This window comes from Heterodontus francisci, chromosome 20 (assembly GCF_036365525.1).
Source record: "Heterodontus francisci isolate sHetFra1 chromosome 20, sHetFra1.hap1, whole genome shotgun sequence".
NCBI lineage: Eukaryota > Metazoa > Chordata > Chondrichthyes > Heterodontiformes > Heterodontidae > Heterodontus > Heterodontus francisci.
Window position 1 is genome coordinate 52,393,092 of NC_090390.1, and position 14,864 is coordinate 52,407,955.

General features: G+C 44.3%; 1 protein-coding gene across 4 annotated transcripts in view; it reads left to right on the forward strand.

Annotated features, from left to right (window-relative positions):
- Window positions 1-14,864, forward strand: part of adam12 (ADAM metallopeptidase domain 12) — a 378,401-nt gene that overhangs the window by 306,893 nt on the left and 56,644 nt on the right. For all 4 annotated transcript variants that reach the window (XM_068052744.1, XM_068052745.1, XM_068052747.1 and 1 more), the window contains one exon: window positions 2,917-3,065. In XM_068052744.1, coding sequence (XP_067908845.1) covers window positions 2,917-3,065 — 149 coding nt within the window. The remainder of the gene's footprint in view (window positions 1-2,916; window positions 3,066-14,864) is intronic.

The window sequence follows — 14,864 nt, forward strand, 5'->3', positions numbered from 1 at the left end:
GGAAGGATCTATGAAGTGAGGTGCAGCCTTGCCATGTTAGAATTCCATTGCTGTCACCTTCGCAGTATCCCGTTAAATAGTTCAGCTGAAATAGACTCATGTGTGTTGTCATCATGCCCAATCACACTAATTGGTCGGGAAATCCAGAAGTCAGATGCTAATACAGTGGTTGGGTTAAAAAACAGAAACTTCTGGGTTCCCCACACACTACCAGACTCCCTCACTCCCAGCCATCACCAAATTAAAATTCCCCACTTTATGTCAGTCTTCACAATAGAGGAAGAGGATAATATTCCTGACATTTCAGGGAAACAAATAATGAGCTAAGGACTGGAACTCACTCAAGTTAACACAAGCAAGGCAACGGTATTAGAAAAAATAATGGTACTAAAGGATTCTAGGGGTTCCCTCTCAGCCTATGCCTGGTTTAACCTGAACAGGGTTTAATTTTTAAACACCGTGTTTTTAGCTCCCTCTTAGTGAATCCTTGTTCACTGCTCCAATTGTACGGCAAAGAAATCTAACAGGTTTCCTTAGATTTAAACAAGAAAGATAGAAGTTTATTAATCTTAAACACTAATCCGGTTAATGGCTACGAATATGCGATGCGACCAAGTTAGCATGCATACACGATAAACACACATGCAGACAGAGACAGAAAAAGTAGAGCAATAAAGGGGAAATGTTTGAGGCAATATCTGGTAGTTACAGTCCTTTAAGTTCAATGTGGAGTCTTTAGTTGCCGGTAAGTCTTGCAATTCATTGGGGCCCAGTTCATACTTCAACTTGTCCCGATGCAGGAGTCTTTACTCTCTTGAGGTTTAAGTGTCTTCCGTGGGTCCGGTGGCTTGGGAGAAAGCGAGAGAGAGAGACAGCTAGGCGAGAGACTTGCTTGTTTCAGCTTCACTTGCACACTGCCTTCTGAATTCAAACTGTCCTGTGGCTAGTTCAAAAAAGCTGGACCAGCCAGTTAGTCATGTGACCAGCTGGTTTAACCAGTCCTTGCACTGTGGATTGTATCATCTTAGCAGGGCCTGGAATGCACTTCCTTACACCTTCAATGTCTGGTGATCAAAATCCATTTGGCTTAATTAGAGCAGGGAATAGCCCTTTGTCTGCACAAGCAGCATCTCTTAGTATTCAAATGTCCTTCCAGCCCAGTGTCTGGTGATCTTCAAACAAGTAATTTCTTCACTCCAGCAACAGTTTAAAATCAATGTTCATATGACAAAATTAAATGCCTCATTCTTGGCAGGTGGGGGGTCTGCATGACAGCACTAAAGACTGACAAATCCCCAGGACCTGATGGTTTCCAGCCCAGGATTTTAAAGGAAGTAGATGAGCAAATTCCAAGTGCTTTAGCCATAATTTTCCAAAACTCTTGCGATTCCGGATTGGAAAATTGCAAGTCGAAAAGTGAGAGACATTAAACAGGAAATTTGTTGTGGGGAAATTATTAGAATCTATAATTAAGGGCAGAGAGAAGGAGCACTTAGGGAAATTTGAGCTGATTAGGGAGAGCCAAAATGGATTTGTAAAGATAGGCCATGTCTAACGAACTTCATTAATTTTTTTGAGGAAGTAGTTAAAGTAATAGACAGAGAAATGCCTATGAATGTAGTTTATGTGGACTTCCAGAAGGCATTCAATAAGGCTCCACATAAGAGACAGTTAGCTAAAATTACAACTCAGGAAATTAAGAGCAAATTATCGACCTGGTTGGGAGATTGACTAGGCTGTGGGAGACAGACAGTAAGGATAATAGGTATGTATGCAAATTGGACAGAAGTAACTAGTGGTATCCCACAAGAATCTGTAATAGGGCCTCAACTATTCATTATATTTATTAATGAGTTAGATAATGTAATAGAGAGCCATATATCCAAACTTGTTGATGACACAAATATTGGTGGCATAGTAAATAGACAGGAACATAAAAGTACAAAAGAGACATTGATAGATTGTGAGTGGGCAAAACTGTGGCAGATGGATTTCAGTATTATTTAAATGGTGAAAAGCTAGGAACAGTGGAGGTCCAAAGAGGTTTAGGGGTCCATATATGTACACAGATCATTAAAATATAGTAGTCAGGTACAAAAATAATCAAAAAGGCTAATGAAATGTTAGCCTTTATAACTAGGGGGCTAGCATAGAAAGATAGGAAGTTTTGCTACAGATATACAAAGCCTAATTAGGCCACATCTGGGAACTGCACCATAGAAGGCCTTGGAAGGAGTGCAGTGCAGATTCACCATTATGTTACCAAGGCTACACGTGTTAGATTATGAGGAGAGATTACGTAAACTAGGCTTGTATTCGCTGGAATTAGAAGGAAAATGGGTGATTTGATTGATGTTTTTACAATTTGGAAAGGAATTGCTACAGTAGATAAAGAAATACTTATTTCTGCTCTTGGGGGAATCTGGGACAAGGGGCATAACCTTTAAATTAGAGCCTGGTCATTCAGGTGAGAAGTTAAGAAACACTTTACACAAAGGGTGATAGAAATGTGGAACTCTCACCCACAAAGAAAACAGTAGATGTTAGATTAGTAGTTTTAAATCTGGGATCGATAGATTTTTGTTAGCCAAGGGTATTAAGAGATATGGAGCCAAAGGAGATGGATAGGGTTAGGATACAGATCAGCCATGATCTCACTGAATCATGGAACAGGCTCAAGGCATTGAATGCCTACTTCTGTTCCTATGTTCCTATGACTATAGGAAATGAATGCAGATGCTCTGTCCAACTACAGTCTCTAAGTAGCAAGGTGTTCATTTACTGATTTCTACTGACAATATAATCAGCCTCTTGTTATCATTTTGTCTGATTTTTGGACCCTTTCAGATGACATGATATTGCTTCTAAAGTATAAACTCTGAAATGCATACAAATGTTATTCTCTAATTTTATCAGGATCATTCCGACAATCCTCTTGGAGCAGCAGTAACAATGGCCCATGAGCTGGGCCACAACTTTGGCATGAACCATGATACTCCTGAGCGTGGCTGTACCTGCAAGGCATCATCTGAGAAAGGAGGCTGCATCATGACACCATCTACAGGGTAAGCAAGATTACAATGAAATAGCTGTGATGTGTAGTGAATGTGTTTGTCTGTCCTTACCATTGAAGCTTGGGAGTTGTCCAAAGAAATGTTTCAAAGTTGCAGTTTAGAAAAACTAAGAGTAAAAGAATTTTTGTACTGACAACAAAAATGAATATATTATTCATCAGATTTTTCAAATACACAGTTAGCACAAACTAAACCCCAAAGAACTGTCTTTATTTGGTGCCCTCTCAATTCACTTTAACTCTTTATCACTTCATAAGAGGTAGTTCTTTGCTGGGCTGGTACTGGATATTCTCTCACTACACTATTTGTCAACAATTGCTATATTCAATATTAAACAGATTGTTGTCATATGATCCAAACATCAGCTGTGTGCTGCAGACTTGATAGACTGGATTTTGTGCTGGAGGCAGGGCTCCTGGCGCTGGACTGAAAAGGCAGGAGGGAACCCCACCTCTGCCTTTTGATGCACCACCCCACAGGGAGTGATCTTTCGGTCTTTTTGAGTCAAAATTTCAGGATTCAGGATCCCTGTCCCTTTAAAAACCCGCCTCCAAGAGCTGGCGGCCAAACAGAGGGCCGGCAGCTCAGCAGATTCTGCATGCCACCGGGAACGGTGGCCATTGCTGGTACTGTCGAGGCCTTGGTCCCAGGCCTAGCGCTGGAACCCCAGAGCAGAGGTAGGTGAGGCGGGATCACCAGGGCCAGTCCGGAAGGCCCTGGCGAGGGGGTCTGGGGGTTGCAGTCCAGGGGGAGGTAAAGGTCCCGGGGGCAAAGTTGTTCCCAGTGAGGTCCACCAGTGGCAGCGGGAAGAAGCCCTTAACTGGCTGTTGATAGCTCACTTAAGAGCCTCAACTGGCCCATTTATGGCCTATCCTGCCCCGGGAAGATCGCTTGGCGACAGGGAGGTGACGGGCCCCTCTGCCCCCACCACCTCCCATTGCATTACTCCATGCCTCACCGCCTCCGACCCCACCTCACGGGGCTTCACAAAATCCCAGCCAATAAAATTGTCCAGAAACAGCAAAGTGTGAATCACAAATCTTATAGCAGTAGATGTCTTACTAAGAGACCATTCAGAATGGGACTCATATACATAAGTGCAAAATTTATGACAGCTCTACAGTGCACAGAGATAATGAAAGCCTACAATGTGTCTCTGTGGGCTAAGAGCTACCTTATAGCTTTAATGAATGTTGTCCTTCCTCAGATTTTGCTCATATTAAAATCCTTTTCCACACTTTTATCAAGAAGAATAAAATAAATTGTTATAAAGGCAATGAAAATCCAGCTCTGTAGTGCTTTTTTGTAATTTTCTTCAAAGAACAAAGAACAAAGAACAGTACAGCACAGGAACAGGCCATTCGGCCCTCCAAGCCTGTACCGATCTTGATGCCTGCCTAAACTAACACCTTCTGCACTTCCGGGGCCCATATTCCTCTATTCCCTTCCTATTCGTATATTTGTCAAGATGTCTCTTAAACGTCACTATCGTATCTGCTTCCACCACCTCCCCTGGCAGCAAGTTCCAAGTACTCACAGCCCTCTGTGTAAAAAAACTTGCCTCGCACATCCCCTCTAAACTTTGCCCCTCGCACCTTAAACCTATGTCCCCTAGTAACTGACTCTTCCACCCTGGGAAAAAGCTTCTGACTATCCACTCTGTCCATGCCGCTCATAACTTTGTAAACCTCTATCATGTCGCCCCTCCACCTCCGTCGTTCCAGTGAAAACAATCCGAGTTTTTCCAACCTCTCCTCATAGCTAATGCCCTCCAGACCAGGCAACATCCTGGTAAACCTCCTCTGTACCCTCTCCAAAGCCTTCACGTCCTTCTGGTAGTGTGGCGACCAGAATTGCACGCAATATTCTAAGTGTGACCTAACTAAGGTTCTGTACAGCTGCAACATGACTTGCCAATTTTTATACTCTATGCCCCGACCGATGAAGGTAAGCATGCCGTATGCCTTCTTGACTACCTTATCCACCTACGTTGCCACTTTCAGTGACCTGTGGACCTGTACACCCAGATCTCTCTGCCTGTCAATACTCCTAAGGGTTCTGCCATTTACTGTATACCTCCCACCTGCATTAGATCTTCCAAAATGCATTACCTCACATTTGTCCGGATTAAACTCCATCTGCCATTTCTCCGCCCAAGTCTCCAACCGATCTATATCCTGCTGTATCCTCTGACAATCCACATCATTATCCGCAACTCCACCAACCTTTGTGTCGTCCGCAAACTTACTAATCAGACCAGCTACATTTTCCTCCAAATCATTTATATATACTACAAACAGCAAAGGTCCCAGCACTGATCCCTGCGGAACACCACTAGTCACATTCCTCCATTCAGAAAAACACCCATCCACTGATACCCTCTGTCTTCTATGACTGAGCCAGTTCTGTATCCATCTTGCCAGCCGAGAGGGGGGTTTTGACGACTGGGCAACTCTCAACCTCCATAAATTTGCCCAGGCATGCGCCATGGAGAGGTCACTCCACTGACCACCTCCAGGCGTGTATCCATTGTCTCTCGAGATAAGGAGGCCCAAAAGAAAGAAAGAAAGAAAGAATAGATAACATCCACTGCCCTTCCTTCATCAATCATCCTCGTCACTTCCTCAAAAAACTCAATCAAATTAGTAAGACACGACCTCCCCTTCACAAAACCATGCTGTCTCTCGCTAATAAGTTCGTTTGTTTCCAAATGGGAGTAAATCCTGTCCCGAATAATCCTCTCTAATAGTTTCCCTACCACTGACGTAAGGCTCACCGGCCTATAATTTCCTGGATTATCCTTGCCACCCTTCTTAAACAAAGGCACAACATTGGCTATTCTCCAGTCCTCTGGGACCTCACCTGTAGCCAATGAGGATGCAAAGATTTCTGTCAAGGCCCCAGCGATTTCTTCCCTTGCCTCCCTCAGTTTTCTAGGGTAGATCCCATCAGGCCCTGGGGACTTATCTACCTGAATGCTTTTCAAGACGCCCATCACCTCCTCCTTTTTGATAATGAAATGACTGAGACTATCTGCACTCCCTTCCCTAGGCTCATCATCCACCAAGTCCTTCTCCTTGGGTGAATACTGATGCAAAGTACTCAGTTCGCACCTCGCCCATTTCCTCTGGCTCCACACATAGATTCCCATCTCTGTCCTTGAGTGGGCCAACCCTTTCCCTGGTTCCTTTCACTTGGTGGCCGCTTTTAGGTAACTGCTCCCAAAATTCTGCCATAACCATGCTACAAACAGCTGCTAAGTGAAACACAAAAGCAGATCAGGACAAATCTATCTCTGGCTTTTTCTTTCTCCTCCTGCAAAGACTCTCACCTTCATTGTCACCTCCTATTTATGCCACAGCTGAGGTAGTAAATTTATTGGAAGAAAACACAAAACTGCTTTGACCCACTGAATGGAACAGTATGCAATGTGCTGCACCACTGTATTTAGGAAGTTTAGGACTGGGATTTTGGTACATTTATGAAGAATTATTCTCAAAAGGTTAACAAAGTGGAGTAGAGTCCATGATAGGGTAGACTGAAATTGGACTCTTTGAGCAGGAATTTGGGGTGGATTGTACATGGCATCTGCAATTTCGCTAGAAATGCTAATCATTTTCATAAAGATAATCTTCATGAATATATTTACGATATTGCTACACATTGGAGGTAATTTTAACCTAACTTGCCAGGGGGGAAATGGAGGGTCAACCATCTGTTTTACACCCTGTCCCATTTTACTGGGTTTAAAATGGGTGGTTGACCCAAGCCTGTCCATTCTCTACTTGGCCGGTCAAGTTAATCCTTTTCCCATTAATGGAGAAGAGTGGACTTTACCCTTTTTCCACTCTAGTCTATACCTGATTGTTTCATTCACTGCATAGATACCTCTCGGCTTAGTAACAATAAAAAAAATTATCAGAAAAAAGGATGGAAGTAGCTATTAATAAAAAAAAGTGACTGGTATGCCATTAGATTGACTGTAGAGTACAACCATGACAAAGTCAGTTGTAGCATGTTGGTGGTTTGCAGATATTATCACAAACTCACAATAGATATGTTCCAGACCACAGGGATTGCTGCCAGCAGCAACGATGCAAACTTATTGTTAAACCTTAGATTGCTATTCCAGACTAATGTTCAAAGAATATGGCTCAGCATGGTGATGTCACAAAGACTTGGAACTGCCAAATGGTATTAATTATATGCTGTTTTCCTCCTGGGACCAACTATGTAACCAACAGTTTACTTTTTCACCACACTGCAGTTCATTATAAAATGGCTTAGTACAGGAAAACTTGGATTACTGCACATTACTGTTTTCCCAGTAAACATTTCGCGGATAAAGGTCAACCCTTTTTTTGTTGGAGATACTCATGCTGAGTTTGAAACTGTGCTTATGAAGAAAATAAATAGTAAGAAGTACATAGTGCTTAACTTCTCTGATATATTGCTTGTGTCAAGGCTTATATGGTTTTGCCAGCAGTGCAGTACTTGATTTGAAATACAAGTAGAAATATCAGTTTTACTCAGGAGGCTTTCTGCTGTCATACGTGCCGATGGGACTCTATTACTTTTCAGTAGTGAACTGTCCCAAGTGCTAACCTTTAAGCTTGTTTCAACATTTTGATCTCAATGTATACTGTCCAAAGGACTGGGCTGTTGCAGATTCTATGCTATAACCTGTTTTACCAAACACCAATATTAATATTTCAGGCATAATATCTGGGGAATGAGATTTGCGAGCAGGAACAACAACAACAGCTTGAAATTATTTAGCACCTTTAACGTGTTAAAATGTTCCAAGCCGCTTCACAGGAGCTCTATAAAGCAAAATCTGACACCATACCATATAAGAAGACATTAGGACAGATAACCAAAAGCTTGGTCAAAGAGGTAGGGTTTAAGGAGCATCTTATAGGACAAAGGAGAGGAAGAAAGGCAGAGATTTTAGGGAGGGAATTCCAGAGCTTAGGGCCTTGGCAGCTGAAGGCATGGCCACCAGTGATGGAGCGATTAAAATCAGAGATGGTCAAGAAGCCAGCATTAGAGGCACTAATATCTCAAAGGATTGTACGGCTGGAGGAGATTATAGAGCTGGAGAGGAGCGAGGCCATGGAGAGATCTGAAAGCAAAAATGATAACCAGTGGTGGACCTTTGAAACCTACTTACAGACCCCTCGTGGAACACAGATCCCTGATTGAGAACCCCTGCTCTAAAGTACACACAGTGTATCTGAGCTGGCGGCTGTGAGTGTGAGAGTGAGTGAGGATGTTCCTTCTTCACCATTGTCTTCCTGCTCTTTCACCTCTTTCCCCTCCACCACTGCCTGGTCAGGTTACAGTTCTGAGGTATCTAAAAGGAGAAAGGTGCAAGGATAGAGTTGTGATGAGGGGAGGCATCTGCAGCTCGTAAATTAGAAGAAATTGTGGGATGTGGGGTTGTGGGGGTAGTGGGTTGTGAGAAGGTGGATTGGGTAGGAGCCATCAATGGTTTTAGCTCCATCCCTACCATGGCCTCAGTCATGGCACCTCCAATGATGGCAAGCACCATCTCCTCCAAGGGGGTAAGGACATACACCTATGTTAGATGCTACTGCTGCTGCTGCTGGTTATGCACCACCTGGTCCTGCAAGAGAGAAGGAAGTGTGTCAGGGAGTGTGGTGCAATGTATTTGGGTGATGTGGCTGTCATGGTTGAATAGCTGGCAGTGTGTGTAAGATATGTGGGCATGAGGCTTATACCAATGCTTTGTGCATGAGGATGAGGTGTTTTTTATTCATTCTTGGGATGTGGGCATCACAGGCATTTATTGCCAATCCCTAATTGCACTTGAAAAGATGCTGGTCAGCCACCTGGGCAATTTTCCACTTTGTCGGGTAGATGCTAAGTGCTGTAGCTGTACTGGAACAGCTTGGCTAGGGGCGTGGCTCATTCTGGAGCACAATCTTCAGTACTACAGCCGGGATGTTGCCAGGGCCCATAGCCTTTGCAGTATCCAACCATTTCTTGCTATCATGTGGAGTGAATCGGATTGTCCGAAGACTGGCATCTGTGATGCTGGGGACCTCAGGAGGTGCCTGAGATGAATCATCCACTCAGCACTTCTGCCTGGGGATGGGTTGCAAATACTTCAGCCTTCTCTTTTGCACTGATTTGCTGGGCTCATTCATCATTGACGATGGGGATATTTTTGGAGCCTCCTCCTCTGGTTGGTTGTTTAATTGTCCACCATCATTCACGATTGGATGTGGCAGGACTGCAGAGATTTGATGTGGGATGTCTTAGCTTTGTTGATAGCTTGCTGCTTCCACTGATTAACATGCATGAAGACCTGCTTTGTAGCTTCACCGGGTTGGCACCTCATTTTTAGGTATGTCTGGTGCTAGTTCTGGCATGTTATCCTGCACTCCTCATTGAACCAGTGTTGGGCCCCTGGCTTGTTAGTAATAGCAAAATGCAAGATGTGCTTGCCATTAGATTGTAGATTGTGGTTGAATACAATTCTGCTGCTGACGGTCCACAGAGCTTCATAGATGCCCAGTTTTGACCTGATATATCTGTTCTGAGTCTATTCCATTTAGCGTTAGTAGTGCCACACAACACGATGGAGGTATCCTTAGTGTGAAGACGGTACTTCATCCGCAAGGACTGCACGGTGGTCAGGTGGTCACTCCTACCAATATTGTCATGGACAGATGCATCTGTGACAGGAAAATTGGTGAGGACAAGGTCAAGTAGGTTTTCCCTCTTGTTGGTTCTCTCACCACCTGCCACAAGTACACTCTGGCAGCTATGTCCTTCAGGATTCAGCCAACTCAGTCAGTAGTGGTGCTGCCGAGCCACTCTTAATGGACATTGAAGTCCCCAACCAGAGTACATTCTGTGCCCTTGCTACCCTCAGTATTTCTTCAAAGTGGTGTTCAACATGGAGGATTACTGATTCATCACCTGAGAGAGGGAAGTAGGTGATAATCTGCAGCAGGTTTCTTTGCTAATGTTGGACCTGATGCCATGAGACTTCATTCGAAGCCACTCCCTCCTGATGGTAATCCACTGTGCTGCCACGTCAGGTGAGTCTGCCCTGCCGGTGGGACAGGACATATTCAGGAATGGTGATGGAGGAGTCTGGTTAGCTATAAGGTATGATTCAGTGATTATGACTAGTCTGTGGGACAGCTCTCCCAATTTTGGCACAAATTCCTAGATATTGGTGAGGGTCGACTGGGCAGGGTGTGCCTTTGTCATTTCCAGTGCCCAGGTCAATGCTGGGTGGTCCGTCCGGTTTTATTCTTATTTATCTTGTCTAGAGCCAAAGCCTGGCAACCTGACCCATGTCGGGTTCGGGTTGGGTCGGGTCTGTGTTCGGTGTCCAGCATTCGGGCTCGGGTCAGGTCAGGCTGGACTGTACTGTTTTGTTTTGTTTTGTTTTTGTTTTAGTCTATGATCCTTTCCTGTTTCAAAAATATGTTTGTTATTTACGGGTCGGGTCAGGCATTTAAAACAATTAAAGGACTCGAGCCCGGGTCGGGTACGGGTTAGCTGTTATCGGGTCGGACCCAGGTCAGGTTTTAATTTTATGCCCGAGCCAGGCTTTATCTGGAGCAGTTTGATACAACAGAGTGACTTGCTTGGCCATTACAGAGGGCAGTTAAGAGTCAACCACATTGCTTTTGGTCTGGAGTCACATGGAGGCCAGACTGGGTAATGACGGCAGTTATCCTTCCTTGAAGGACATTAGTGAACCAGGTGGATTTTTACGACAATCCAGTAGTTTCATGATCAGTATCATTGAGACTAGCAGTTTATTCCATTATTAATGAATTGGATTTAAATTCCCCCAGCTGCCATTGGTGGGATTTGAACTAATGGGCTGAATTTTATGAGCCCTCAGGGGCCAGGGGTGTTGTGGAGGGGCTCAGAAAATTCTTCCGGGAGAGGCCTGCCACGACCTCCGACGCCAAGAAGGCCCCATCATATCTTACCGGCGGTGGCGAGGCCTCGGTGCAGCCCTATGCAAATCATATTACAATAAAGGAATATTTACCTACCTGGTAGCGAAGGCTGTCCCACACTGATATTCCGGCCACTGGCCAGAACTCCCATGCCTTTGGAACTACATTTGGAGTTCCAAGGCATAACACAGGTGGGGAGGGAGGAGGAGTGATATTCTCAGGTCGTGGGGCGGGGGAGCAGGGAAAACTCTTTGAATTGTTGGGGGGTAATGGTGGGAAGGAGTTGAGGGTTGAAGTTATTAAAGGTCGGGGGGAAAGGTTGCAATCTGAACCAAAGTATTGTTTGGGGGGAATGGGCTCTTAATGATTCGGAAATTCTTTGGGGGTGTGGGTGAGGAGAGTGAAGATGTTATGTAATGTGAAACTTAAATTTTACCACTTAGTTCCCTTTAAAAATGTAAATTTCTTCGAAGGGCTTGAAGCCCTTTAAAAATGGCGCCAGCCCCTGCGCGGTGGCGCCGGATGCCATAGCTGGGGACGGAGCGGCCACCCCCTCTATGTCCTCAGGGATGGCTGCTCCACCCCCTCCATTTAAATGAGCCCCCGTGCGAAATATCACGGGGGATCAGTGACAGCGCATCCGCGCCCGAAGACCACCGACAGCAGAGCGCACCACTGCGATTTGCAATGTTCCCATAAATTTCAGCCCAATTTCTCCAGAGCATTAGTCCAGGCCTCTAGATTACTCGTCTAGTAACATTAGCACTATGCGACCATCTCCCCGATGAAGCTAGGAATGTTGTGTATGAGTTGAGATTTATAGAGATTGTTGGCAGGTAAGTGATGGGGGTGTTGTGCATTGAGCACAGTGTGAGGCTAGTGTTGTATTGGTAGGATTTGGCATTTGAAGATGAATTCACTGACCTTAACCGTTCGCATGAGGTCATTGAACTCCTTGCAGCACTGCATCCAGATCCTTAGAGCAGGACTCCTGGCATTGACCATAACAGGTATCTGCTCCCACTGTCTTGGCAGAGTTTGACTGGAGGGACGTATCTCCTCCTGTCCACCTCTTCCATCAAGGCATCCAGCACAGCTTGGAGCATGTTCTCTGCCCTTTTGCAGCATATTTCAGTGTTCCTCTCCCTCACAATCTCTTCTGCAACCAGTTCCAGCACCTGCTGTAGTCAGAATGCACCTTTAAGAGGTGCAGGCTAGCTTTAAGTGGTGATAGCATCGCACAAACTTGGGCTGTCTGCTGAGACAGGCAACATGAAGTTTGAGTGCTGCCATTCATTGGAAGCAATGGCCACAGTTTAATTACGCATTGTAATATCTGTGCCTGTTTTCAGGCCCTGTCTAATTTTGCAGCTACTGTTTCTTGAATAAATATGCCACATTTATATTTATATATCCAAACAAGGTAAGCAATAGAATTTTACTGTGTTTCCATCCACCATACATTTCTGTCAGACTATGGGAAAATAACATTGTATGTTTCTGTAGCCTTAGATGACTTGTCAAAGAACAAAGGGGAAGTAGCAATCTGTAGAACTGGAACTTTCATTCTGGTGCAAAGATCTGTTCTATCTTCTTCAATCCAAAGTCATTGGACATGGCTTTAAAACACAAACATGCTTTGAAAATTTGGCATGTCAGGGGTTTTCTCCATTTATCAGCTGTAGGGGATGTAATGTTTCTGTTTACCAAATTTAAACACAGCCAATCTATCTTGGCTTTTTATCAGCGGTTTTCCTGCAGACGCAGCTATAATTACTTGCCAACACGCAACTGTGCTCCAATCTCATTGCTTTTTGCATTAACTCTTCTTTTTTTGTGTTCAAAGTTTCCTAAATTGTCAACAGCAGGAGTGGTGTCATGTTTAACACGAGATTTGTATCTTTCACCTGTGTTTCTTTTGTAATTTATTTTATTAGTGGAACTGCAACATAAAAAGAAATTGGAGAAGGGAGATGAGCCAACAGCTTATAGGTTAGAGATGATTATAGCTACTTTACTTGGCTGCCTGATTTCCTCTAGGAAAAACTGTTGTCTGAGTGAAATTCCCAGTGTGGTCTGGAAACAGACCCCTCTAGAATAATGCTAGAAAGCTGTCAGCTTTGATGAATTAGCTCTCAGAGTTCACTTTATGCTTGAGCCACAACTTCAAAGCTTTACTGTTACATTTGTGAATTTAATTTTTTTTGTCAGTCTACCCAGGCCATGTGTCAAATCTGCCAACAGATTGCACCAACATAAAATCTTTATTAGCGTATGCTTTCCTTGTCACAAAGCCTTTTTATGCTTCTCATGAAAATAATGTTTCAGATTGAAACTAAGTATTTTCTCATAGTCCTTTGGAAATAATGTGGGTATAGCAAGATTTAAATAGTGTTTAGATATAGGCTTTAAAAAGTAATAAGACATTGGTCCTGATAATAACAGGGAGGTAGAAAGGTGTAGTGCCAGAAAATTTAACGTCAGAACCTAATCTAAATTTCTGGACTCCGTTTCCCAGCCACAGCCAGCCAGATCGGAAGGCTTGCAGCATCAAACCCCAGTTGGGGACCAGTGAGCTGGGAGGGAGAGACAGATCATACGTTGGAGGGGACATTGGGAGGGATGGCCCAGAGAGATCGGATGGGAGCCAGAGAGGTGGGTCGGGGGTCGGAGCGATTGTGGTGGTGTGGCATTCACAGTGTCCATTCGCAGGGAGGTTAACAGCTTTGCTTGGTGGGCCAGGGAAAGCAGTGCTGGAAAGACACCTACCCATTGGATCCAGCCTGGGAAACCTGGCTCACAGGTGCTAGATCTGAAACAGAGCTAAAATCTGAAGCCCATAGCCTAATTAACATATTTAAATTAGGGACCCCCCCCCCGGAGAGCAGGTTAGTCGCCGCACCCCCAACTCGCCTCCGTTAAAAACCGGACGTAGGTGCATTGGACTTGGCTTAGAGTCAAGTTTCCCATTTTTTATATTTTAATCCATACCCCACCTCTTCCCCGCATACCTCCCCCCCCCACCCCACATCTGCTCCCAGTCTGTCTTGGGGTTAACATTACCCCACTGTTGCATTTTTACGTTTCTTCAGAAATAAACGAAACATGTGTCTTGAGGAGATGTGAATGGTAGAATCATGAACATTTGCTGTCCGAAAGCAAAAGAAAAGAGAAAAACAAGAGAGAAAAACCAAAAACAGGAAAGAAAAAGGAAACAAAATTGGGACAGAGGTTATGATTGGTGATTGATTAACTCAATGTTGAGTCCGGAAGGCTGTAAAGTGCCTAATCAAAAGATGAGATGCTGTTCTTCGAGCTTACATTGAGCTTCATTGGAACACTGAGGACAGAAAGATCAGAGTAGGAGCAAGATGGAGAATTAAAATGATAGGCGACCGGAAGTTCAGGGTCATGCTTGCATACTGAATGAAGGTGTTTTGCAAAGCAGTCACCCAATCTGCATTTGGTTTCCTCAGTGTCACGCACCATAAGCAGCGAATACATTATTCTAAAATGAAAGAAGCACATGTAAAATTGCTGTTTCACCTGGTAGGGATGTTTGGCGCCTTGGAAGGTGAGAAGGGAGGAGGTAAAAGGGTAGATGTTGCATCTGGTGGGTTTGCAGGCATTCAGGGAACCCCAATGGAGCTGTCGGGTAAGTAATTAAGATATTCAAAGAGGCAATTTAACTGTGAATTTAATCCAACAAGGGTTTCTTGAGCTGTGTGGAACTCGGCGGGGTCAACGAGGCGAGAGCATGGCAGGTCAAGGCCTGCTCATGTCTGCAAAAAAAAACCTGACCCGAGCCTAACCCGGCCCGAGTCCTTCCTTTTTT